General features: G+C 38.1%; 3 protein-coding genes across 13 annotated transcripts; 1 reads left to right on the top strand and 2 right to left on the bottom strand.

Annotated features, from left to right (window-relative positions):
* Positions 1-856: 856 nt before the first annotated feature.
* On the top strand, positions 857-7,400 carry nrg4 (neuregulin 4). 2 transcript variants are annotated; one of them, XM_088417371.1, is made up of 6 exons: positions 857-959; positions 3,064-3,099; positions 3,173-3,266; positions 3,337-3,489; positions 3,580-3,687; positions 5,735-7,400. In XM_088417371.1, exons 2-5 carry the CDS (start codon positions 3,090-3,092, stop codon positions 3,647-3,649), a joined length of 327 nt encoding a protein of 108 aa, XP_088273497.1. In that variant the 5' UTR covers positions 857-959; positions 3,064-3,089; the 3' UTR covers positions 3,650-3,687; positions 5,735-7,400. The 2 variants fall into 2 exon arrangements, with proteins under 2 accessions (XP_088273497.1, XP_088273496.1); XM_088417370.1 differs by lacking the exon at positions 5,735-7,400 and having other exon boundaries at positions 3,580-4,700.
* Positions 4,188-9,990, bottom strand: lactb (lactamase, beta). Of its 3 annotated transcripts, XM_088417369.1 has the most exons (7): positions 9,562-9,990; positions 9,403-9,469; positions 8,447-8,637; positions 8,076-8,382; positions 7,828-7,993; positions 6,153-6,215; positions 4,188-6,083 (listed from the first exon to the last, which is right to left on the bottom strand). In XM_088417369.1, the coding sequence occupies exons 1-7, from the start codon at positions 9,925-9,927 to the stop codon at positions 5,693-5,695; spliced, it is 1,551 nt and encodes a 516-aa protein (XP_088273495.1). In that variant the 5' UTR covers positions 9,928-9,990; the 3' UTR covers positions 4,188-5,692. The 3 variants fall into 3 exon arrangements, with proteins under 3 accessions (XP_088273495.1, XP_088273493.1, XP_088273494.1); XM_088417367.1 differs by having other exon boundaries at positions 4,188-6,215; XM_088417368.1 differs by having other exon boundaries at positions 4,188-6,215; positions 9,574-9,990.
* Positions 9,991-10,415: 425 nt separating this feature from the next.
* tpm1 (tropomyosin 1 (alpha)) lies at positions 10,416-26,256 on the bottom strand. Of its 8 annotated transcripts, none has more exons than XM_088416247.1 (10): positions 25,993-26,256; positions 25,418-25,543; positions 20,474-20,607; positions 20,276-20,393; positions 18,545-18,615; positions 16,356-16,431; positions 15,361-15,423; positions 15,211-15,280; positions 14,690-14,768; positions 12,948-13,163 (listed from the first exon to the last, which is right to left on the bottom strand). In XM_088416247.1, exons 1-10 carry the CDS (start codon positions 26,104-26,106, stop codon positions 13,160-13,162), a joined length of 855 nt encoding a protein of 284 aa, XP_088272373.1. In that variant the 5' UTR covers positions 26,107-26,256; the 3' UTR covers positions 12,948-13,159. The 8 variants fall into 8 exon arrangements, with proteins under 8 accessions (XP_088272370.1, XP_088272369.1, XP_088272376.1 ...); XM_088416245.1 differs by lacking the exon at positions 25,418-25,543 and adding an exon at positions 25,709-25,834 and having other exon boundaries at positions 25,993-26,250; XM_088416244.1 differs by lacking the exons at positions 12,948-13,163; positions 14,690-14,768 and adding an exon at positions 10,416-11,147 and having other exon boundaries at positions 25,993-26,252.
* Between the last annotated feature and the right edge of the window lie 794 nt (positions 26,257-27,050).

The raw sequence follows: 27,050 nt of genomic DNA, 5'->3' as shown, positions 1-27,050 counted from the left end.
CAGTCACATGATTTTACGTAAGCAACCACAATGTATCGCACCGTGCATCCATTATTTATTAACGATATTGTATAAGTAACACAACAAGCCCGGGTTTTAATCCATACATCGAGATGTTAACTGTCTTTATGAGCGATACGAAAAGCAGCATAAAACAACCTAAAAGAAAAGAAAAAAAAAACACTGCTATCCATAATTGATGTGAATAGAAACGGTTTCACTGTCCCCAAAAGAATTTCATGTGAAACTGCATCGGAGTAACTCACCCTCACTTTCCCAGTGAAACTAAACCACAACCCGGTGACAACATTTGTAGTTGGCACGTAACTATTGAATAATTACAGAGGAAGCGAATTGCGTTTAGCGCAACGGCGTTGTTGAGAACGGGTCCTCCGCCAAGCCTGCAGTGCGACAAAGATTCAAACTGCCAACAATGTGGAAAACTTGTTAGTTGATGAGTCAACTAACGGTCCTGAGCTCCCAGCATGAATAAGTCACTTCTCTGAAGGAAGCAGTCAGCCTTGTGCCTTGATTCCATTCATACCAACCATTCATTTGAGTCTCCCCACGCAAATGAGCGCAAGTGTTACCACCCATCCTGGCCCTGTGACAGCAGGGCAAAGAGCCTCCTTTCTCTTTGCTGCGAGAGCACGCGATCGCACATGGGCCACCACCATCATCATCTTCTTCATCATCGATCACAGTGACGAACAGAGGCTGCCGTGATTTGGCCGCTGATCTGACACGCCAACTGACAAATGCGCCTAAAGTGAGGCAGCGTGGCCTTTTTCACAGGCGATGCGGTCGAACCACATTCGCGACATATTTTTCAGAGGCAGGACCACGCCCACGAGGCACCTGTGTTTAAAGGTCTAGGTGAAACGCAGTCATTTAGGGCAGGACTATGAATATCGTTGGGAAGTCACTGTAGATACCAAAAGTTGGGATTTCACAGCCAGGTAAGGACACCTGTTCCATATGCTACTTTAACACGTATTTTTTTAAAGTTATATGGCATTTATTTGGATGAGAAAATAAAGAAAACTTATTTTAAAAAGTTGCCGAGGTGCTCAATGCGTTGATCGCAATCGACTGGTCGATCATGAAGGTATAAGTGGTAGACAGCGAGACAGCATGAGGTTTAACCCTTGTGGCATTATGTTACAAATAATGGAGATTGCTTTTTTTATGATATCATAAAAGAATCAATGGGGGCTGAAATTTCCAGCAGATCATCAAATCAAGTACAATTTCAAAATGCAACAATTCTGACATTTCTATGTGATTGCAGATGGACGTACGAGATTTTGTGTACAATAATAATCATTGTCCAAATTTTGGATCATATAAAACCATTATAATTATAATTTTTGAGATGCATTTTAATAGGATTTATGACATTGATTTTCCAGCGATTTCGGCAACATTCCGTTGAGTGGCGGTCAAACAGAAAATTCTTTGTTGGCTTGTGTTTTACCTAGAGACAGTAGGTGGCGGTAGAGACCAGTTGATGGTTTTGTTAATGGCGCCATCACGTCACAGAATACAAAGCCAGACTATACCATTTTTCAATTTTTTTTTTGTGGGTGTTATCACATTAACCTACAGAGATGTATGGAACAATTTGAGCGCAAACAAACAGACTAAACGCTAACTGAGGACGCACATGAGAAACAGATGATATATGGTTATATCAATTCAACCAAAAGCACTTCTGGTACTATTAAGAATCTATCTCTATTTTTTTTCCAATATTTATACATTTGCATTTGTTGACGTAAGAGCCGGTGTGCCTGCTGCGGCAGACCATTGTGTGGTGGCGTCATATGTGCACGTGCCTCTACCAGTCTCGCTCTCAATATGGCTGAGCTAAGATGTTTACATGGCTCTTTGTATATTCTCAAAGGTCAAAGTAATAAAAGTAAATTACATTCGCTGGGTTGTGATATTAATTAATCCAGTGATATTCATCCAATGTAAAGATAACTTTTGAGGATGTGTTGTATTGATGGTGACGTGTTGGAAGCCGCTGCTCGTCCAAAGGATAAGCTAATATTGCTAACGCCGAATAATGGACAGTCTAGAGGTGAAAAGAGTCCTCGAGTAATTCGAGTATTTCTGTTGAAAAAAATGCTTGGTGCATTTTTTTTGGTGAACCGGATACCCTCTCATTAGTGTACAAACTGTCAATGCTCTCGCATAACAGTAAAACACACAGGGAATGCTCTGACAAGGCCAACCTCAAAATAATAAGTTAACCAAATGATAATTTACAAAAATGCGTTGGCATGCTTTTATTTTGAAGCAGAAAATGAACCATTTTGACATAGGTGTATGTCACCTGTTGCTAGTGTTTACTAGTGGCTCAGACTCCATTATAGCTGCGTGTGGCATGAATTATCCGTGAGCTAGCAGCACTTGAGTGCTCCATATAGGCTGGCGTGATAGGATGTAAATGACTGTGCACACTTTGATACCGACAGCCTGACAGTCGCCGTTCCTACTGATCACATTCCAACAAATCATGTTGAATCAAAAGTTCTTTCTCCACCAGCCAACTTCTCTCACAAACCAAAATTTATGGGGGAGTAAAAGTAGTGTTCTGCTAAGTAGTTTGATTTTTTTTTTTAATGTTTATAAACATTTTAAAAATTGGTTATTCATAATTCAGTGGAAATTTAGCGTTCTGCATTTGAATATTATTTTTCACCAGGCCCCCCCAAAAAATCTTGTGCAGTACTTTATATTCAATTTGAATTTTCTGTTAGATATCTGAATACCAAAAGTACTTGATAGCTGATATTCATTTTAATTGTGGTGCTGAGTTCTGAAACTCTGGAACACACACACACAAAATAAACAAATAAATAAATGAATAAAAGCTAGGCTGGCTCCTGGAAAGGTACTGAAGGACTTTGGGCGAAAAAAAAAAAGTTTAGGGCCACAGGTTTAAGCTGTCAATAGCTTATAGCAATAGCTAATATATTTTCCTTTTGGAAGGTGTTCCACAGAGGTCGTGTTTAAGCCTCCCTTTAATCTGTTTGCGCCTTTTTCACTTTCTAGGTAACAAAAAAAGTTCAACCTTCCAGATGATGACAGGTGAAAATACAATTTGAAAAACATTCCCATTTGTGCTAGCAACCTTTTCAGGCATGTTGCTTTGTCCTTACAGAACACGGAGTGCCATGTGAAGGGCATGATGCGGCCTATTGTATGAATGGGGGCACATGCTACAAGCTTGCCTCAATGGAAACGCTTTCCTGTGTGTAAGTCACGCAAATACATAAAATGTTGATGCAGTAGCATGTTTAGACCCAGATGCTATGTTCCGTTTAGGTGCAACGACTACTACAAAGGAAGTCGATGCGAGCAGTTCCAACTGCTTATCAGCGGCTCTGACAGGGAGCAGGCGGGGTTAATTGTAGCGCTTGTCCTTGTTGCCCTCCTCATCTTAGTGGTCATCGCCGTTATTGTCTACTTTACTTATAAGTAAGTATATGAATGACAAAGGGAAAGAATTAAAATTTTTGTGTGACATTTTTGAGTGTGTTTTCTAAACTCTTGATTTGTCATGTCCAGGATGCTGAAAGCCAAGCGACAGAGGAAACAGAGTCACATAGAGTATTGGAAAGTAAAACCACGAGTATGACGATTCCACGCTGATGTACTCTCGCAAACACCCACGTGGTGAGATATTTTTGAATGCCAGTAATGGGGAAAGAAACCTCATGAAGAGTAGAAGAGCATCTCTTAACCTACATGGAAATATGTTTTGAAACTAGTTTGGTTCTATCGTGCAGTGGTTCTCAACCGTAATTTTTTTCAGCAAAGTTCCCCTCAATCAATGCAGAGGAATTGCATTTGTAGAATCTCTAGGCGGATTTAGTTGTGTACCATCATCTATTTGTGGATCGTCTGCCCTAGAGTTGCATCACTAATGGCAAGACGTATCCGTATCAAACTAAATGAAAGTTTTGCAAAAGAGGTTGTTGTCACAGTAAGCATAGCAGTCAGTTGCTGTGTTCCAATCAATTCGCTCTTAATTTGAAAAGGAAATTTACTGGTATTGAAGTAGATTTGTTGATATCTCAAAAGTTGACCGTAGAGATGCTCAAATTAAGTGTTTAGATTAATAACCCCCCCCTCCCAAAAAAATAAAAATTAAAAAGGGTTTCCAGGGTCAAATCTGGGCTACCATATATTTTATTTTTCAGAAAATTATATTTCAAGCAGCATTAAGAACTGCCATTTAAAAATTACTTGTCTGCTATTGTAAAAGAGCTTTTCGATTTTTTTGTTTCACGGCAAAGTCTAAATGCAGCTTCCTGATGTACAGACCAGCCAGAGATGAGATAAACACAAGCATGAGTTGAACATGTGGATTTGATACCGACATCATACATGACAACAGAATGCTGGATTTTAGAGCAACTTTGGAAGCTTTTTTTTTCCATTTGAAAACCTTGGTCAAATTCTTAAATGCCGAGCTGACTTCACAACTTTCTCTGGGTTACAAATATATCACATTTCAAACTGGGGGCTTTGACTAAAAATAGTTACAAAGCTTTGTTGCACATGTCAAAACATATTATGTCCATTTTCAATCTGCTGTATACATGACGCCGATTGAAAAGAACTTTTCTGTCATTTGATGGTTTAAAATGGTGTGGTTCTGTAAATACAGATAATTTTGAAATATGTCTATCGTGTGATTTTTGGAGTGAGGCAAAAATTACATTTGTGACACTTCTGCACCACAATTTAACGAAATGATGTACTATAAAAATGTTATAGAAGTTTATTATATGACAATTACGCTACTTAAATACAGCGAACAATTTCCTGTCTACAGACTTTATTTTTTTAATAACTACTACTAAGGCCTTCTCTCCCATCATCGGAAGCATTTCTAGTGGTGACCGCCATCTAGTGGACGGAAATATAACTTTTTTGTCTGGTAGCGGTGTCCTGATAGAACTTTTAATGACATATAACCTCTTCACTTGATTTGGTCAAATAAAAAGGTTAATCAAAAGTTGATCTGATGCAAATGTCATTCGCACACATCAAGCAAATGAAATTTGAAAAATCTTGCAGTAAAAACGTCAAGTAAAATTTGTCCAACCAAAAGAAGTTAGTTAAATATGACCTAGGTGCATAGTGTATATGAAGGGAATAATCGTTCTAAAAAGCCATGATTCATGATCAACTCATTCACTGCCAATGACGACCATAGATGTCAAATTTATTTTACCTGGGCAGACAGTGAATATGAAATTGTCTTGAGCTTGACATATTTTTACAATGACTAATTTCACTAGGGATTGATGTCAAAAATCAATTTTAACGTGCTGGTAGTTAGTTAAATATGAATACCTGTAATGGCTTTTTCAAAACTACTATTTCCTAACCCATTCCCTGCCATTAACTCTTTCAGTGTCAGGGACGAGAATTCCCGTCTTTTAAAATAGTAATAACAATAACGCTTGGTACTAAAAGAGTTAACGATGATAGACGTCAAAGACCCAATTTAACTGGGTTAGCTGTGAAAGGGTTAAAAGCCGTGAGGTATTTCCATTTAGTGCAAAGAATTTAAAACTTTCATATGAAAATACATTTGTAAAGTTCTCACTGAAGAGAAACACTGTAAAAGCAATTAAAAAAAAAGATCCAGACCTTCTCTTGAAACAACTTACGCGCTTTTGGCTTTGTCAAACTCGTGTGCGATTTTCAGGGCTGTGCTGTTGAGTCCCACAGACTGCATGTTGGTGATAATGCTGACCACCACCCCCTGTGGGAGGAGCTTCTGCCCTGATCGCTGTTCAATCTCCTCGCTGGGTAACACCAACAGGACACTGCTGGCCCCCACGGCGCCACCTGTGTGCGACACGTAGTGCCTGCGCTTCCTGCACTGCCCGTATTTCTGCTCTTTGTCCACCACCAGCCAGCCCTGTCCGTAGCGTCCGTCCTTGTCCCAGCTGGCCTCCGTTTTGTCCGCCGACGTCCAAAGTTCCACAGCGGTTTGGGGTTTGAGGAACCCGGGCAGCAGCCCTTCACTGTCCTTCACGTGGGCCATTTGGTAGCTGTAAAGTAGAACGTTACCAAACAGCAGCAGGTCCCCCACCGTGGAAAGGAAGCCGCCGCCAGCCCACTTGTACGAGTTGTCGACGTAGGGGCAATTTTCCACCCGTCCTCGCTTGTTCAGACGATAATATCTGTGCGATTAAAATAGCGTTTCAAGAATTAAGTGTGAGAAGTTTGAGATCTGGAATGAAATTTGACGCACAAACCAATTAAAACACAATTTGTAAATGCATCGTAACTGTATTCGGACACAAAATAACTGCAAGCATAAAACGTAGAGAAATATTGTTTAAACGATAGTGTCTGTGGGTCATATTCATAGTACGAAGCAGGTCTACGCACGTGTGAGTGTGAGCAGTGGATCATAGCAGCTGCCACGTAAGTATGTTCAACTATAACAATATAATATCAAGAATATGAATGATATAAATAAACAGTAAAACAGACAATACAGATGTAACAATTGTTATCTGCTGGTGGGGTAGATCTTATTTGACCTTTGACCCAGTTCATCTCAAAATGCATTTGATGGGACTTTGAGTACTTCCACACCCAACTCAGTAACACAAATTGCTTCCAATAAGTTTGATCAAAAATACATATTTTTTAAAAAGTTTTCGTAGGAATAGGAATCAACACGATTAAGGATACACCAAATCCTGACGAAATATGTACTTCATAAACTACAGGGAGGTTTTTGTCCATAAATTGCAAGGATGACCACCATTTGGAGTGGCCCTAAAATTATTTTTTGAACATTTTAAAATACATCGTCTAAATCTGTGTGTTTTAAGTTGTAATAACGTCATTCAACACCCAATCTTTTAGTCTACAGTTTAGAATATGAAGACCATTTTTTACAATTTTTTTAAGTAGAGGAATTTTTTTCCTCAAAATAGATAAATGGGGAGATTTCTCATACAGGTAAAAGGATACTTCGTATTTAGCCTTTTTCAACAGTAACAAAGGAATAGTTTACTGTATCTAGATCTAATTTGATACATTCATTGTTTTTTGTGTACAGCCTCTAAAAAGGTATAAATTCATATAAACTTTTAATAGCACATTATGCCATTTATTTTTGACTGAAAATGACATCATATGTACTTAGGGTTCAAATAGCAACCAGCCGTATTTGGTCGTTCCCTGAGCACATGATGTCATTTTCAGTTGACAGCAAAGGGCAAAATGTGTTCTTAAAAAATGTGTTTGAAAAATAATGAAATTGTCAAATTATGTTTGAAAAAATATTTACTTTTCACAGCTGAAAATGGATAAATAAGCATCCCTTTAATAGGAAGAGGATACAATTATGACCAAAATTATTTAGAATGATATGCTTTTCAGAAAAAAAAAAAAAAACGTGCAAAATTATTTCCTGCACTAACTGTTGGTTTGTTGTTTTAGCGTTTTTTTTGTGCTATTTTTGAAGGATTTTGATTTTTCTTTATTTTTACCAAAACAAATGTTTCAAACCGATTGCTGTTTACGAGTGGCACATTTATAAATGCATTTAATCATGAGATTTGATAAGATACTATCGTATACATTATTTAAATTAAAAAAAAAAGATAGGTGGATATAGAAAATGGATATCTGCAATAGCTTTTTTGCCAATAACTGGTTTAGAAGTGCAAAGTTAAATGTCGCCCCCATGTGGTAGTGATAAAAATTAATAAATCGTAGACCACTCTTCTTTTTTTTTGCCCCTCCTTGATTTCGTGCATGCTAGAATGTGACTACCTTGAGCGATGGTAAATGATCGGTTCATTCTGATCTGGCACAGTATTGAGCATTCCGAGTTCCCGGAAGAGGTTGGTCATGACATCCAGGAAACGCTGGCCAGCAGCCTGCTCGATGACAGCGCTGAGGAGGGTGTAGGCGTGGGTGGAATACAAGAACGTTGTGCCTGCAGAAAGAGAAAGTGTTCAATGACTAAAACTACAACTGCATCTTAATGACGCAATGAGCAAGGACTATATTTGCTTTACCTGGTTTAAAAATGAGCGGGTCGTCCTTAAAGAGGTCCAACGCCTGTGTGACGCTTTCAAAATTGTCCTTCGAGTAATATTCCTCGTGTTCAAATTCTTTTTTCCTCTTGTCGTGAGAAGACGCTTTGGAATGGACCTTTTGATCTTTAGTAGACTCACCTTTATCCTTATCCTCCTTTTTGTCCGTTGCAGATGGCTTCAAAAGTCGCTTGGCTTTCTCCTTGTCTTCCCTCACTTTATTTGGATCTTTCTCATAATGCCGTATTCCGCTCAGGTGGGAGAGAATCATGCGAGGAGTTATTGTGACCTAAAAAAAAAAGAGACCACGTTAGAATGCAGAAGATGGATTTGAGAGATTTGAGTGAACTTACATCCTCTCCATTAAACTGTTTTTGAGGAAATTCTGGGACGTATTTCTGGACAGGTGCATCAAGATCGAGTTTCCCTTCCTCGCAGAGGCGTGCAGCAGCCGCAGACGTGAATGACTTACTGATGCTGGCGACTCGCATGACGGTTTCCGAACCACACGGGAGTCGATTTTCCAAATCGGCATAACCGACTCCTGAATCCCAGCAATCAATTGAAAGGGTCAATTGATAACTTCATTGGGCATAGTAAAATGAACAAAACCTGTTTTTAAATTCAATGTCAATATTTGGTAATCAATTTATTGACTGATTAAATAAAGAGATATATCATAGATATTTTTTTCTTGTAGGACTGAGCAAGAAATCTAATTAATTTGGTTTTCATTTCAATAAAACACTTGAAAATTAGCAAATATGTGAAATCATGTTTTTGGCACAAGTAGCTTTTCGGCTACTTAACTGTGACATTGAAGCAATTGTGCACAAGCTATGAATAACTTTTTTTGCACTAAAGCTATCTTTTTTTTGCACAAGCTACGAATGATTAACATTAACACTGATATCAAATCATTAAGCATTCTTGTTGTTTATTATACATATTTTTTCAAATTGCACAATCAAGGTTTTAGTTTTTGGTCATATCACCATATCCTGCTTTTTGGTGTCCTATTTCTAACAAAAACATTTAAGATATGACGAGCAAAACATTTGACAGTTTTGCAATATGTTGTTGTTGAACTTCACAAGAAAAACATCGGGCATTTTTTTAAAATTTCTGATTAAAAAGGGTTGTTAAGACAATAAACTTTAATAAAAAAAAAAAAAGCACATTTTTTTTTTTGTCAGCTTTTGCTGGGTGGTTATTTGGCCAAAATTAGAAAAGTTCTTTTAAGAACGTGAGCGATAACATGTTTGCCTTTGGCATTCGATGCAGTTGTGCCACACAGACATTCACGAACCTTCACACCAGACAGGAACTCCATCTACAGACACCCCAACCACCAGACCTGGAGCAGCGACCTCAGTCTAGCAAGACAAGGGCACCATAAGTCGACATAGCTGCAGCAGGAAAGCCATACAGGTGAAACCTGTTCAGGTCCACATTCCTACATGCATACCTGCGCGCCTACCTGAATCCGCTCCACCAGAACTCTGCTCGCTTTAATTGCATCGTCGTATCGATGATTCTGTGGATCTGTCACTGGGTTATCACACCAACCGTTGTTTGCCCCCGCGTGATATTTCAGTCTAAAAATTAGGGCAAGTCCCAAACCAGCCCCGCAAATCCACACCAAGGAAAACTTTGGATTGTTTTTTGACAAGTTCGTGGTGGAGCCGCTCATGTAATATCTTGGGTTAAAACCACTGCGTTTCCCAGACTGCCTAGCTCGCCGGGCGGCTAGTGAGACCCACAAAGTGGACCCTCGCGTGGGCAAAAGAGGAAATCGAGGACACAAACCATATCGCACCAACAAACGGTACATTTCACACAACTATAGAGTCTATTTTCTTGGTAAACACACTTTCTTCCCTGGGACGCCAGAAGATTAAAATTCACTTCCGGGTTGTAGTGGCGACTGTCAGACCTGAATAATTAAATACCGATCCTGAGAACATCGAGCGACCTTTTCCTCGGCCATGCAAATGTGGTTCAGCACAGCAACACTCTCACAAAACACTCCATAAGCACGTTAACATTGGATGGCTAATTGTTAGCTGAATAAAATTAAATAAATAAATAAATTATAGAGTACAAAGATGATTCAATAACAGCAGACTACAATCACTGTATGTAATAAAAATAATAATAAACATGAATATGCTGGTGTCCACCCCTTTATTCTAATACTCATTAGTGTAGGACAGCATTTATTTTCACAAACTACTGCTGCCCCAGAAAACGATTACCACTAGAATGATGAAAACTAACATACAGTAGAGAAGATGCCGAGAAACAAATAATACAAATACAAAGCTTTCAAAACGTGCTTTAATTTATTTTAGATTTTAAACATTTCAAATCTGATAAACATTTGAAACATCTACATCAAACTGCTAAAAAATGCACAACCAAATGTCTGAAACCACAGACAAAATGAAAAAATTTAGGACTGTGGCTGTTTCAAACCAATACAGCCTAAATATGAATAAACTAGCACCAGTCTATATACTGAAATTTCATAAAAAGGAGTGCATTGACAGTCTTAAGTTCAGGATGCAAAAAAAGGCATTATTGTGAGGTTTAAGTGCTAAATTTCTCCAATTTGTCTTTGGTATGTGCAAATAAAATGTGGAATAAAATGTAACTATCAATGCAGATGTAAAAAATAATCTTTGTAACCAAAGTCACCTGTAATTCCACTCAAGGAAAATACACTTACAGTATAAAAACTGACTTGGAAAAGCAAACATGCTTCTGACTTTGGGCTTCATCGGAGGGAATGGTTAAGTTTGACTTCCCTTGGCTCCTTGGTTGAGTTCCACTGAAGGCAGGATGGTGCAATAAAAATAGCATTTGGCTGTTTGCGCTGCACCGCGGGCAAGGTAAAGGGTTATAGGGTAGCAAAGGTGCAAGTACAAAAAAGCCAAACCACAGTGCATGTCAGGGTTAGACTGTGCTTTCACAAATTATTCAGTTCCATTAGAGTCTGGTCCAACATCTGGTGCATGTCGAGGTTCTCCTCTTTAGCATGGGCAAGTTTTTCTATTGAGAAATTGAAAATGCGAGTATTAGTCGAACACAAATGATTATGAGAGTCAGTCTGTCTGGGCTGTGTTAATAATCAAGCTTGTTACATGTTAAACCTGTTCTTCACAGCACCAAAAAAAAAAAAAAAAAATCACTAGTTTTGTGAGAAACCATGCTGGGTCAGCATTGTTATACACAAGGATAAATCACAATGGTAAAAATATGAAATGCTCTAATTTTCTGTTCATTATTAGTATCCAAAACATATTTCCTATTCAAGTACATGTAGAAAGCTATTCTGGTTGATAATTATATTCAAACAGCAGGTCAAAACAGGCCAAATGGGGGGGAAAGAAAACAAAAAACTGTATCCTGACAGCCTACCTTTTGGAAAAAAATATATTCAGGATGTTGACAATGTCTCACTGGTCATGATTAACATAAACATGATTAAATATATTTACATTTATGCACAGGATTTCCACAAAGTGATCGGATTTTGAGTTAACCTGAATTTGAATGGTTATCTTTGCACACAAAGTGTCAATAAACAATAAACATGTATTTTTGTATATTTATTTTTCTAACTTGGCTAAACAAAACAAACTAATACAAAATGAAATAAAATAAAATATATTGATCATACCCCTTTTCAACACATGCTTAACAGGATCCCTTACAATGTTGCAAAACTGTTCATAAAGAAATATTGGATATAAAAAATAAGGATATAAAAAAATTGGAAATATTGTTTTTTGACAATTATAGGCCATTTCGTAAAAGATACAAGACAACAGATTTAAAAAAAAAAAATCACTTTTGCTTTCGAAATTCGGCCTCTTTGTATTTAAATTAAAATGTGACCTCCACATAATGTCAACATTGCATTTCGATTAATATTTTGCTTATGGAAAATTAATCATGCTTGAAAAGCTTCCTGTTTTTATCAAGCTTGAGGGGGCGGCCATTTTGCCACTTGCTGTCAACCCAAAATGACATCACAGTTGCTCAGGTAATGACCAATCACAGCTCACCTCTTCTCTAAGTTTGGGCATATGATGTTGCAAGATGGAAAGTGATTGGGCGTTACCTGACCCACTGCACGTGATGTCACATTGGCATCCTTTTTAAATTTAAATGAAACATTATTCGTTTTTTTTTCACAATAACTTATATGTGCTTAAAGTTTTGATAATTGTTGAGTAATATTGTAACCCAAAGAATGCTGTGCATAACCCTGGAATTTCAAGATTAGATTTTTGCCCGATCTGCTGTAACTCATAATAGATTAGATGTTAACAGGTCAAACTTGACTAAAGTGAATAATTGTCACCCGTTTCTTGTGTCTATTTAAAAACTCGACCGTTGCAAAGTTCACATCGGCTTTCTACTCTCATTTACGTCAAATTCATCAAAAACACTCAAGAGCATTTAGATGGTACATTTATTGAAACGCTGCATAACGTACAATGCCCACGTCATAATATTAGCAACAGAGATGTGCACAAAGCTTCTCAGTCTGTTTCATCCAACTAGATGTTCTCCACCGTCTCGCTACTTAACCAAAGTCTTCCTGATCACAATCCAATCCCAATCCTCATGTCCTCAAAACACCCAAAGTACGAGTCCGTCACAGTACTTGATGTCAAAAAGTCTCGCTAAATTCAGCTCGTAAGTTTTTACCCTTCTACTCGGCTAAAACAATGAAAGCAAGGAAAACGATTGCTGAGATGTTGAAAGAAGATTCAAGACAGCACATAAAGGCTAAAGGAAATAAATAGAGATAGGGAACAGAGTAAAGAGATACAGCATACATGGAAGGGATGAGGTTTATTCTTTTTACACAACGCAGAACGATTTTAGGATTCTGTACAAGAGATGGGATGGTCTTTGACATGAGGATGAGAACAAACACAAGGACGGGAATAGTACAGATGGAGAGGGAAAGGAAGATGGAGGGAAGGCTGGAGAAAGCAGACAGATGCCACTCCGCCGGAAGGAAGCGTCTTGGATGAGATGTAAACAATTTATCTGTGAGGGGGAAGAGAAGAAGTAGAGTGAACGAAGGGGGCCGGCTCCGACAAACTGCAATAGATCCCATCGAAATGGGGCGAAAAAAATAGCTTAATGAGGTAGTAGGTATTAGATGATAAATCAAAAGATGAAAGGCTCGGGAATAGTGAGTGAATCCATCCATTGATTTGCATGCGTGTCTCAAGATGCCTTAAAAAAGGTCCGACAAGTAGGAATCAAAGAAAACCGGTCCATGTTACTTCACGTGGCATGCATTAGCTTACTCCGGCTCTCTTTACACGCGCTAATCTTACCGACACAACAGTCACACAAAAAAAGTGAAAGAGGAGCTCACCGCGAGTCGCAAAAGAATGCGTGCACATGAAAGACGTTGTTTAAAAGCACACGAGTGAAACAATGTGCGAAATAACAATGCAACCTGAGGAGACTCCTACTTGTTAGGGCTGGGCGATTATGTAAAAAATGATAATCATGGTTATTTTTGACTGATATTCAATTCACCCTGAACTCATTTACTGCCATTGACGACTACTGATGATTCGATGACGACGCGCAAGCTTGTGTTAGTTCTGTGAAATGAATCAGGTTTGAAAAGTGTTTTCAAACTTTAATTGGTATTGTGATACAAAATGAACTACTTTATAATTGTGAAGTTAACATGGGTTTAGAATAGTCACCTAAAGACAAATTTAGGTTCGTGGTTTGGCTAGGTTTGGCTTAACGTTGCTACTTTTTACACCAGCCTGGATCAAGGCCACTGCCTCCATCGCTAGCTTCTATGCTAGCATGGATCTCGGCTTTAGCTTCCATAGCTATTTCCACACTAGCCTGGGTTCTGACTTTGGCCTACGCTGCTAGCTTCAAGTATTTCTTCAACTATATATTAACCTCTGGTTTGTATGCACCTATCAAAAGTAAACTAGAAATATAACTTGAAAAAGGACCTGAGGATGAATTAGTACGAAGTCAAATAATATATTAAAACAATAGCAATAAAAATAGTTTATAATTGACCTGCTAGTGTTTCTATTCATGAATGAAGTATACACTTACATAAAAATAGTAGTGGAATAAAGTTACTTCTTTTTTAAGTACTGTAATTGTACCTGTATGTTTGTGTTACTACAACGTTTGTCATTTGGAGGAATATCACGACCAGGAATGGATGCTAATTTTCTGTTAGCCTGTCAATGGGATTTTACATTGACTCCAAAATTTAGAGCTGGTAATGTTTCTAAAACAAAGTATGCCCTGCATTTCAATATACAGTGTGTCTGTTTAGTTTTAGCGTAAATGCTAACTGGGCTGTTAATATACAACTTAACGCAGAAGCACATTTGCCACACGGTGCATTCAAGGTGGTTTCACAACACACAAATTTACAAACACACCACACTGTTCTGCAAAAAAATAGGTTTTGTTCGATCAAGAAGCCAAATTACGGTTAAATTTCGATTAATTGCCCAGCCTGAGTACTCGTAATAACCGGCAAACACGAGAGGCACGGCAGGTGAAACATTTACATGGAAGTCATGTCATTGAGGGCGTGGTCCAGCTCCTCGCTGATGGCCTTGTACTTCAGTTTCTGGGAATACAACTCATCTATTGGTGGGCCAGGTGTGCAGGGTGAGGTGCAGTGACGCGAGTAGGGGGCAAAGGTGACATGGAAAGGCGGTGAAGACCATTCAAAGTGGAGAGATTGAAACAGAAAAAAGGGAGGAAAGAGGAAAACAAAGTTACGCCAAAGAATGACAGGAATGAAAGGGCAGTACAAGTGAGTGCAAAGTCCTTCGCTGTACGCGCTCAAAAAATGTTGACTTGTGAGTTTTTCTCATTCACTAGTCACTAGCAGTTTTCTGCCTTGTCAAGTTTTGCCCTTTGAATGAAAAGCTGGACATAAAAAAATGACAGAATAATCAACTATTAAAATAACTGCTAATGATTATTTTCCATGTGTTCCTATGTAGCGAAACAATAAAAAAAATGTGAATGGATTTCAAATGAATCAAATATGGAGATGCGAGGGTGTGAAAATGGAACATACCCTCCAGGTCATCAATGGTCTTCTCAAGCTTGGCGACTGATCTCTCAGCGAACTCAGCACGGGTCTCAGCCTGCGAAGCGGAAATATAGATATAAGCGCATAACAAAAGCGACGATGAATGTTGGCGGTGGCAAACGCAGTGAAACTCGCCTCCTTCAGCTTGTCGGTGAGGATCTTGATCTCCTCCTCGTATTTGTCCTCCTTCTGTGAGTACTGCGGGTCGAAAAATAACAAGAGATGTCAAATAAACTATAAAGGAGTCGGCTCACCAATAACAATGGTCAAATTTTAATCAGAGATGACTTTATGTGTGCCTCAACAACTTTTTGCACGCTCATTTAAAAAATAAAATGTCCTTACTAAATTTTCTATGACAATTTGAGGTATCATGTTGTCATATTAACATTTCATTTTATTTTTACAATACAGATTTTACCTTGTGTACGTTGAATTGTCTACCAGCCCAGTCAATGGCATTGAATGTTAATTTGTGAATACTAAATACTGTATACAAGGAATGCCGGATAAAAATTGGCACAGGTATTCATTCTTTACATACTCACGATACTGAGTATTTATACCTTTGGAACTTTTGATTTGGGGTGTCCTTATAAACTGTAATCTTTTCACTTCCGATGATATTGATATTGCCTGTCTGATAGACAGAGATCACAGATTTGTCAAACTGCTGCAATATAGTGCTAACTATTGCTAAAGAGGATTTTTTTCTTTTTTTGTTGTTGTTTAGTATCAGTGTCTGGTATCGGTAGTATTTACTCAACCTTGATACCTTAAAATAGGGCAGGTATCTGTATTGCAAAAGTATTTTTATAACATTACATATAATTTGTTATTGTATTATTATTATTAAGATGAAAACCTGAAAGCAGAGTCGGAAAAAGTCAAAGAAAAAAAATCTATAAATGTGTACTTGCATCTGATTAATAAAACAAAAACAAAAAACAGTAAAAAACCTGTTGAGCAGTGTCATTAATTTAATTAATGTAAATCATCAAATCTAGCACAGGACAACGGAAAGTGTCCTGAAAGACAACAACCATGCACTTCCCAAGTTCTTCTGGTTCCCCGTGGAGGAGATCGGGACGATCTCGTCAGCATGCAGTGGGCCCGTACGGGCCACTTACCTTCTCAGCCTGGGCCTCCAGTGACTTCAGGTTGTTGGTCACAGTTTTCAACTCTTCCTCCAGCTCAGCGCATTTGCTGGTTTGTTTGACATAAGGTGCAAAGAGAGGGGACGGAGAGGAACCAAGCCACGACGGACAGAACCAGACGTCAAACAGGTGACGGGAAAGAAACAAAAGGGCAGAGTGGGGGAGAGAGAGGAAACAAGATCAATAAGAACGACGGGGATTAAATCAGTAGGGAACCCCGAGTCAATGCAAGAGAACGGGAATGTGGAGTGGATTGCATGATCAAATAGTAGCAGATTAGATTGGAGAGTTGATGTTGTTTTATAACATAAGTCATTCGTTGGCACGGTGTTAAGTCGCACTTCCACCAAGCAGTTCAGACAAAGGGCAAGTTTGTCTGGTCTATTTTTTATTTTGTTTGCAAAGTCACATTGAGGTGACAATTCCTATTCGACCATTTGACCTACTTTGGTTTGTTTGACTCCGCCCACTTTCCTTACTACCCACATGCAGACCAAAACGTAGGGCTGAAACTTTGAAAACTTGTCGAATTGCATTTTTTTCATATTGCCATTGCGATTTAATGTTTGATTATTTTTTCAAGGTCCTTTATTGTTAATTAATTTGTTCAACCAATCTTTATTCCAATAAACAATATCAGAATTATTACATATTAATTATTTGTTTTAATATCCTCCGTACGCCCAGCCTATTAATCTGTTCCCACACTTGTGTCTATTTTCTCTTATCAAGACAATACATATTGCAACCAAACATAGGAGACGTGGGAAGTTACAAGATGTCCTCTATTGAGCACACTAGGACTTAGTAGGATAGCTTGAATGAGTCAAAAGAAGAAACCAAAAACAAAGGTCCACTCACGTGGACACAAATGTACAGGCTGAGTCTATTGAGGCTTATAGTAAAACTGAAATGAAAATGAACCATAAATTAATATGAAAACGTTCTATTTCAATTAGACTTGTCATCTAACTAAACACTTTGACTTGTAGTATTTTTGGCGTTTATTAAGACAACTTGAGAAAATTCTACCAAACGAGTATGGTGTAAAGATGAGTCAAAAAACAACAATGCACACAAATCTATGGCTTTATCACTTCAACATTGGATGAAACAATGATGCAAAAACACATGGACTGCACTTCTTAAGCACTGAACTTAACTAGATAGTACTGGAATTAAATAAAATATACAGGTTACATGTTAACGTCCAGTGAAATCTTCATCTCTCCAAAATACTAAATTTTCAGGAGATCCCAAAAATGGCAAGTTTAATCAACCATTAGAATTCAATCATGAAAGTTAGCCAGCCAATTTTTTGACACGTAAAAATAACACCCACACGTGTGGGGTCACCAGCTGTATAAATTAGCGAGAAAAAAAATCAAATTCACCTAAATTTGACTTTAAAAACCGCATTCTCGTACATTACTATTTCTTTTAGAATTGATCTAATTCTTCGGTTTATATGTGACGGATGGCGTCAGACGGTATTGCTCTGCTTGGTGGAAAATGTGTCTCTACAGTAGAGTCATGAAAAGATTCCCAGATAAGCATGAAATGATTAAGTGTCCAAATTTGGAGTTCAAGTGAATTTCTATACCAACTAAACACAATTTTTTATGTGAGCAGATACACATCAACCAAAATTCACTTACACTCCAAATGTGGTCACTTCAATGACTATTTTTCATTTTACTTATTTCATTTATGTTTCACTGTAATGCACAATATAAAAGAGCATAAAAAGGAGAAGCGTGAGCCAAGCAAGCAAAGCGGAGGCTTCATTCGTTCCATTGAATGATGGCATGAGCATTCTTACAAAAAAAAAGCACATGTGTGTTAGCTTTGTCTCTGGTACCTGTCTGACTGAAGAGTTTAGTGATTTCATGCTTTGCTCCGCAAGTCTTAGCTCTTCGTCCATCCTTCGCCTGTAACTGTGAGTAATAATCGTTTGCAAGCCGCAGCCATTCGAGCCGGGGGGAGCAAAATGAAAACGGTCGGCACAAAAACCAAAAACCAAAAACACAAAGCGTCATCTTCAAACAGACCAGATTGAATTCGAAAAATCTTTCTTTTTCGGCATGCAAGGTGAATAGCTAGCATGCGGTGCCGCAGGGACGGTGGGTGGGTGACGTGGGCGTGAATTTTGTGCATTTTACCTTTCTGACAGCTCAGCACGCTCTTCTGTACGCTCCAGGTCACTCTCAATGATGACGAGCTTACGAGCCACCTTTAGGTGTAGCACATCAACTTGTTACAAAAGCGGCAGGGCTGCTAAAATGTGATTTGAAATATACATTTATTGAGTCGATTGTCACATTCGCAGTTTCTTGATACGATAATAAGCTTACTCAAACGCGGCAACAAACTGGGTTAGAAAAGAAGCCGGATCGAAGGAACTAAGTTAATTACGTCTATTTATTATATTGAAACAGCATACAAGTGAGGTTTATGATCGTTTGGGATTTTTTGTTGCAGGAAGTAGATCTGCAGCTGTCAAGTGTTTTAGTATTGGGATATCCTATATAAAATGTGAAATCAATATTGAGTATTCGGATGAAAATTAAAAAAAAAATCCTTGGTGAAAAACAATTAAAAAACAGAATATCAATTAAGACATTTCCACTTAATTATGAATGATCCACTTTTTGATCATTAGCACATTTTACTTAAATTTAAACTGTGCTAAAACAGAAGAGCTATGTTCTTCTAGTTAAGGAAAATTCTCTCGCTATAATTTTTTTCAGAAAAACTGCATATTTGAATCTGTAACTTTTGTTAAAATGTGATCAGGAGGAACGGACACTTTGTCAGGCCTCAAAGTGTGCACGGTCGTTTTATGTCTATCACGCCAGCCTATATGGAGTGCTCGAGGAAATCCTACAGTGTGTGTAAGTTTAATATTTGGTAAATTAGGTTTATTTTCCTTTTATTTTACTTTCATGCGGAGAGTAGTTAAATTGTTGCTGAAATTTAGATTTTGTTGACATGTATACTAATAAGCAAGTAGCTATGGCAAGAGAAAAGAATGCCTCGAGCATTTTTTTTAACTGATGTTCTCATATTACTTAAGGACTTGTTTCATACCTAATCATTACTTTTGTCTTGACGTTAATTTTGAAAATACCGGTACAATTAGCTTGAGTGTTTTCAGAGTGGGTTTGTTTGCTTTTGTTAGTTTTAAGTTAGTTTCAATTTGGCTTAAGTTTTAGAAATAGTTTTAGCTTGGTTTTTTTTCAATTTTTTTTTTTCCATTTAGCTTCATTTATCATCTTCGTAACAGTTTTGATTTTTTTTTAAATATATGTGGTGTCAAGCGCAAGATAAAAAAAAGTCAATTTATATATATTTATATATTTATATTTATATTTATATTTATATTATATATATATATATATATATATATATATATATATATATATATATATATATATATATATATAAGTAAACTATGATTTGCAAAATGTTTGACAAGTACGTTTAAAATAAACATTGAAAGCTCACGTACAAAATTAACTGAAAACGGATATTTTCATTATTAGATTATGATTACTATTATCACAATTAGATTTTGTTAGTTGTATAAATATGAAATGAAGTTTTAGTGAAATGCCATTTTATTTTTAAAAAAGTGATGGTTATATCTCATTTACAATAATTTTATTTTTCAGTTTTATTTAATTATTAAGTATTTAAACTCCCTGTAAAAAATGTACGCAAATTACACTATGTCTTCTCTATAGAGAAATATAATAATTCAACAAGTCATCATATTACCTGCACCGCACATAAAACGACTTCAAAACTACGCTGGCATACAGATGACTGTCAACTTCTAATTGCTGCATTCCGATTTGGCGTTTATTTTCGGAAAGTTGTGACAAACTCGCCTCCTCGTATTTGCGGTCAGCCTCCTCAGCGATGTGTTTGGCTTCCTTGAGCTGGATCTCCTGGATCTCCATCTTCTCCTCATCCTTCATGGCCCTGTTCTCAATGACCTTCATGCCTCTGTGAGGACAAAAGGACGTGAGGAGATGCAGCCACACGTAAAGAAAATCACGGAGGGCAGAACCCGAACGGGAACGCACCTCTCGCTCTCATCGGCAGCCTTCTCGGCCTCCTCCAGCTTGGTCAGAGCTGTGGCCAGACGCTCCTGAGCACGGTCCAACTCCTCCTCAACCAGCTGGATGCGTCTGTTGAGGGAGGCCACATCGCTCTCAGCCTAAGAAAAGAAGAAAACAACTCTGTTTTTTTTTTTTTTTTAAACACAAACATAACATTACATACCAACCGAGTCTTACATGTCAGCCCAAAGTACTACAGGGATGATTGCTTATTCAAGCAGTTGGTTTGTTTGTGCAACCCGCAAGACTTCCTTCGAGAGCATACTTCTGCTTTTTGACAGCTAAGATGTTCATCACACTAAGTACACCATTACAGTATAGCCCAAATTATTCATCATACATTTTTTTGTGTCATTTCTTTATTGTGGTGCACATTGTGTATGGTAGTGTCACCCAAATTTTGGTGAACCAGAATACCCAAGAAAAATGTAACCAAAAGTAGCCAAATCAGGATTTTCTCATTCGAATCAAATGCATCCTAGCAAGTATGTCGTCTGTTAGCTTAGCGTGAGTTAGCTAGCTTGATAAGAGAAATCTCAATGGATTTAAAAGTTTATTAACAGTGGATAAACCTCGCTGTGTGCTTCTGTTGGCCAGAGTATGGTGAGGGGTCCTAAAAAATTGATTTTAAATAAAAATGAAAACCTTTCCAGAGGTTGACGTGACTACGTTAGCGTATTGGTGTTGGTATACTGCAAATGTTTCCCCAAAAATGAATTTGATGGCTTTGGACAAAATAGGGTGTAGATAAAGTAAATTTTATTGTTAGTATTTTTCAGGAAATGTACTCATTCGAATCGATTCGGTGGTGAAATGGTGAGTGAATAGCAATTGACGATTTGGGGGGCAAGTCCATGTCATTCAGTCTAAACATGGCAATATTCTGATGAATATTTCAATTGAGGAATTTCAAATGAGCAGCAAAATCCACCAGATCTTATCCATCTCAGTGGGCGGCCATTTCGTAAATTGCATTTGACCAAAAATGAAATTAGATATGCTCGGCTCAGGTAATGACCAATCGCGGCTCATACGTTTTAAAGGTTTGATCATGTGACATTTACAAGCTGATTGGCGATAGGAGCGCTCAGAAACTGTGATGTCATTTTCGGTCGACATCAAATGGAAAAATGGCAACCCCCTGAATTGAATAAAAAAGGGTGGATTTTTATTTTTTTTTTCCTAATTCACATACAACATACATAATATTACGCAGAATGCTATTTTTAGACCAATTGGGGTTCACAGAACAAAATGTAAAACACATTTTTGACTTGACTTCCCCTTTACTAGCAACTGAAATCGAGAAAAGTTGTTAAAAAAATCGGTTCAGTGCATCACTGCTGTCCAAAAGGCAATTTTAGTCCCTATTTCCTGCAAAAATCAAAAGATTTGCATGAACGGGTAGGTTGGACTTGGTTCAAAACTCAAGTTGTCGAGTTGATGAAGAGTTGAAGTAAGGCACAACCAGGAAGTCAGAGTGAGCTGTTAAGCTGGGAACGAATCAACAGACAAAGAAGATCAAGCTATATCAGACTGAGCCTGGTCTGGCCTCAGACACTATAAGCCCCTGTCCATCCCGGGGATTTGCTCTCCTTCTAATTAAATGCGGAAAAATCAATCGTTTGCCGTGCGTTGACCTTATATGGGCAACGTCAAACAGCATGCCACTTGCAGTGCGGTTTTTGCTTTGAGCTTCCTGCTTGTCTGAAATTCTCAACTTATTAATTCAGAGAGCGGGCTGTTGTTAAAGCGCGACGTGTCCCCATCAACGGCGTTCGCGGCCACGAGTTGGGCATCGAATCAAAACGGAGCAGGTCAAGTTGCGTACTGTGCGCGCAGCATCCGAGCGACCTACATAAACTACACGCTCCCAAACCGAGGCTCGTGGATGCGATGTCTTACTTCCTCCCTGGCTTGACGCTGCTCGTGCAACTCGCGGTGTAATCTTTGGGCTTTGTCGTCCGCGAAGCCCGCCCGCTCTTGCAAAGTGCGAATTTTTCGTTTGACAGCTTCCACCGACGTGGGTCCTGCCATTCTTCGCGATTCTCTCACGGAGAAAGCAACGCGTACAAGCTCGAGTACTGGCTGGCAGACTGCCAAGCGGCATGTGAATGAGGGGCTCGATCCCAATGTCGATACCCTTAGGTCGATACCGATTGACTTCGATACGGAGATTGGAGCTGATATAACAATAGCGGCATCGTGAGGTGGACTCTTACCCTACTTAAATACTTCTCTCCAACCAACTACAAGATATTGTAACAGTATTATTAACACTGCACTCAAATATAGATGGAAAAGACTACTTAGTGATTAAAGTTTCTTCCACTCCATCTGCTCCATAATATACTCAGAATGTAAGTCTATTTATTTACTAGTGGTTAATGACTGCCCTTATTACTCCTTATTACTGTATTATTTTTGTTTTATTGCCTAGTTTATTATTTGCCCGATTATGGAATGTAGTCTGCTCGGGGAAGTGAACAGAAAAATAATTACATTTTGTCATATGATTAAGCATATGACAATAAAACTCTTGAATCTTAAATTAAAACTATTTGCACACAAACATTACATTAAATATGAAATGTTTCAATATGAAATGTTTAAGATACTACTGCAAGAATACATTCAAGTATATTGTGCGATTATGCTTAGCATTTAAGTACAACAACTGTGCTTAATAAATTAAAATGAAAAAAAGGTAGATAGGAAAAAAATGTTTGAACAGATTGTACGCTTGCCTACAAGTTTTGTTGTGATATTTTCAATATTGTTCTTGTTTAAATTGTAAACCTTGTTCTTATTTAATTAATTTGTATTTTCATGCACACATTTGTAAGAGCCATTGTCCAAATTGTTACAGTGCTGAATAACTGTTGTTTTTTTTTAGTTTTTCTTATTTATTTTATAATCCAGACAGGTACATTTAAGCACAGCTCAGTTGTATTTAACTTTCAAATGCAATAAAGTTTCATTTGATGTTTTCTAAATGTGGCTTTCAATCATTAATTTAGGTAAAATTTCAATTTACCATGTATGGAATTTCTATTTTAATGTTGGTCATAATGCTGATACTTGGAATGCTAAGGTTTCTTGTTTAGTTGGTAAATGGTGTAAAAACGTATAATTAACGTAACTACAATTGAATTTCTGTGAAATTATAAACATTGCTCATAGAGTGTGCTCCCTTTAAACTAATTAATAATCCATAAGAAACAAGGTACAAGCACGATTATGTCACAAAATTCATTCAAAAACAGCAGTTTCGTGACGAATTCAAAGTTATTTGAGTAAAAGTTAAAAAAAAAAAAAAATTGCAATACTGGTCAGTATCGCTCCCCTTTGTATCTGACGGATAACACGTCTTGCCCTATCGCACTGTTGCTCAAATTTACCAAATGACGTTACGTCATTATACTGACTGTCCAATGAAATAACCGCAAAATTATTGTACTTTTGTAAATTATTATCAGCTAAATAATGTCACAGGGCCCATGAAAACAACCGAATGCGAAAAATAAAATGGATAAGAATGGCCTTTTAATGGTTTACACGCCCTTTCATAATGAGCTCGAAACGTCCCTAAGCGTTTACCTGTCTTTTAGCGCCCTCTTTTGGTCAATTGTGAACAATACACACGGTGCTTCAAATTGGTGCACTAAAAAAGCCTTTAAAAACGGACAAAATACACCTTAAAGATTAAAAAGAATACCTGGAGAAGATGCCTATAATTTTTTGCTCCTCTTGAAATTAACGCAGGTTTTTTAAAAAAAAAAAAACTCCAAACAAGTATTTATTACTTTCAATAGATTTGACAGTTAATGATTTAAATTCTCGAAAAAGTTAACTGCCAAGAAAACGAATTAAATATTTATGCCATTGATAGATGAATACAACCGACAGGTTTTCGCGATTCTGCACCTGCAGATTCACCTTTTTATGAAAAAAAAATCAAAGAATTTTAAAGTTGTTAAATTTCTTTTTGTTTTTGTGTCTATTTCATACAATAAATATGTACATATAAATAAAAACGAACTGTTTCATTCTTCAGTGGACCGCAACCTTTGCACGCCCAACTACAAGGCTGCCATACAGTGTTAGTATAACAATCACCACAAAATATATACCATGTATCCACAAAGTTGTCATTTCTTTCAATCGACATCTCTCCCACCTCTGGCTATATTTGGCCAAATTGTGTCTGCTGGCACATTGTGAGGAAGTCTTTTTTTCCCCCCTTTGCTAAGCAAGCAGCCTGCAGCTCAATGTTGACCATATAAAGAAGTCAGCTATATATATCCCTTCTGCTGGCTCCCTTCGCTCGTGGGAAGACTGACTTGATTTTCACTTCGGAAAAAAAATCCCTCAGCAGGCAGCGACATATAAAACGACAGGGATTAGTGTTCAAAATGTAATATGACTGCTATCATGTGTCCGTCTTGAAAATAGATGCGGTGTGGATGTCACGTACACTGAACTGTGACTTTCTTTGGGCTGACTTGTAAATGATTGCGCATGGAGCAAAATATAGAGTAGTGCTTCCCAATTGTTTGTTTGTTTTTTTTTAAACGTTAAGCCATGAATCAAAAAATTGGTTCTTCCCAGCTCAAGTTATTGAAGTTTCACTGCTTTGCTTGTACAGAACATTCATCTACATCATTAGCTACTTTATTGTAACACATATAATTCAAATATTGGTCTCCAAGGTTATGTTTTTGACTTATCAGGGAAAAAAAAATATTCTAGATGAGACGCATGAATATGTACACTTTTGGGCTGTGGAAGTGTTCCACATCCCAACACGAGCGTGAAATGACAATGAAGGTGCAGTGATAAGAGGAAGATGAAAAAAGTGAATGGGATTTGGGATGGTGCCCTGGTGGATTCCTCAGCTTTACTTACGTCGGTGGCTTTCTTCTCTGCCAGCTCAAGCTTCTCCTGGGCATCTTTAAGAGCCTCAGAGTACTTGTCCAGCTCATCCTCTGTTCCCTTGAGCTTCTTCTGCAGAGCTACCAAGTCATCCTCAAGCTGAGGCCCATTTTAATTTGGGGGGGGGGGGGGGGGGGGGGGGGGACCAGGGAGTGCCACACATATACACAGACAGACACAAAAGACACACAGAGAACAGGAGAGGACAGGACAGGAGAAAGAAAGAGAGCAAGGTTAAGGAGGTTTAAGGTGAGGAACGGATACCTTGGCGGCGACCTCCTCGGCGCTCAACAGCTTCTCCTCGGCAGTTTGGAACTCCTCAAACACTTTATCTCGCTCGTCCTCAGTAACACGCATTTTCTTTTCCAACTCTCTCATTTCATCCTCTAACTACACATGCATATCAAAGACAAGTCAATTAAACATGACAAACAAGATATTCATGCATATCTATCTATTTATCTATCTATCTATCTATCTTTACATCTATCTATACATCTAGCTATCTATCATCTATCTCTCTTGAAGGAGTAAAAACGAGGGCCAACCTGCTTGCTTCTGTCCTCCGCCGCCTTCTTGTCTGACTCGGCCTGCTCAGCTCTGTCCAAGGCGTTCTCCTTGTCGAGCTTGAGCATCTGCATCTTCTTCTTGATGGCGTCCATGGCTGCTTATTGCCAACACGGAAAGACTCCGGCAAAGAAAAAGTGAAAAAGTTAAACAGGAGGCGAGAGCAGGAGCTGGGGCCGTGTGTGCCTCAGTGAACGTGGAGCTGGAGTGCAGGCTCTGCCTCCCTGTGCCCTCACAAATATGTACTTAGAAGAGGGGGGGCCTGCAGATTCCTTTAGACATCCAATACTTTTTTTTGGGTGGGAGGAGGCGTGCGAGGGTGCCTGGATGTCTTTGCGAGGGTCTACTCGCTGATTCGTCTCCTTCTAAACATTTGACTTTTGTACGTCTTTATATGGGATGAGGGGAACAAGGCTTCCTGATGATAATGTAAGAGAAGTCACTTCATGTGCAGGAGGATGAAGACGGAGGTGCGGCTCTTAAATTTGGAGAAGAAACTATTGGGGTTCCTTTTTTTTGTTCACCCAAAACGGATCCTTCACTCTTTTATTTAGGTTGATCTGGAAAACTAACCTAATCGCATTCTTCCCATCCTCACTATTGTGATGTAATATCCTCCTGAGACCCAGCTTAGTCCTTTGTGACCATTGTTTTGTTTATTTGTGACGGAAAGGCAGCAAAGTCAATTGCATCCCACCCAAACACGAGACATCGTCGGAAAATCCAGCATGTCCTCTACTGAGCACATTAGGACTCTGTTAACTAAGTATCCAACGAGTCAAAAACATATAGACCAAAAAACAAATGTCCAGTAAAGTGGACACAAATGAATAAGATGGGTTTAAGAATGATACATTTCAAGTTGATTTTTTTGCCAGAACGTAGAAATTAATCGGATTTGCAATAAACAATATCATATTTATGATCTATAATAGCAAAGCTACTTTATTTATGCAGCGCATTTCGACCACAAGCTAACTCTTCACCCAACCAAAAACCACAATATCTGAATGTATAAACCAGCTGAACAACTGAAGAT

Source organism: Hippichthys cyanospilos, chromosome 6, assembly GCF_059441005.1.
Source record: "Hippichthys cyanospilos isolate Australia breed blue-spotted pipefish chromosome 6, RoL_Hcya_1.0, whole genome shotgun sequence".
In the NCBI taxonomy this organism is placed as follows: Eukaryota; Metazoa; Chordata; class Actinopteri; order Syngnathiformes; family Syngnathidae; genus Hippichthys; species Hippichthys cyanospilos.
Note: the sequence above shows the minus strand (reverse complement) of the source record. Positions and strands in the feature narration are given on the sequence as shown.

Coding starts and splice junctions, on each gene's coding strand:
- tpm1 (XM_088416247.1), bottom strand. CDS start 26,106: ATGGACGCCATCAAGAAGAAGATGCAGATGCTCAAGCTCGACAAGGAG. Junction 20,608..25,417: donor CAGAGAAGAAAGCCACCGAC/GTAAGTAAAGCT, acceptor TTCTTTTCTTAG/GCTGAGAGCGATGTGGCCTC. Junction 20,394..20,473: donor GCTGCCGATGAGAGCGAGAG/GTGCGTTCCCGT, acceptor TTGTCCTCACAG/AGGCATGAAGGTCATTGAGA.
- nrg4 (XM_088417371.1), top strand. Junction 3,267..3,336: donor ATGGAAACGCTTTCCTGTGT/GTAAGTCACGCA, acceptor TGTTCCGTTTAG/GTGCAACGACTACTACAAAG. Junction 3,490..3,579: donor ATTGTCTACTTTACTTATAA/GTAAGTATATGA, acceptor TGTCATGTCCAG/GATGCTGAAAGCCAAGCGAC.
- lactb (XM_088417367.1), bottom strand. CDS start 9,927: ATGTACCGTTTGTTGGTGCGATATGGTTTGTGTCCTCGATTTCCTCTT. Junction 8,383..8,446: donor AACAGTTTAATGGAGAGGAT/GTAAGTTCACTC, acceptor TTTTTTTTTTAG/GTCACAATAACTCCTCGCAT. Junction 6,216..7,827: donor ATCATTTACCATCGCTCAAG/GTAGTCACATTC, acceptor TTAATCGCACAG/ATATTATCGTCTGAACAAGC.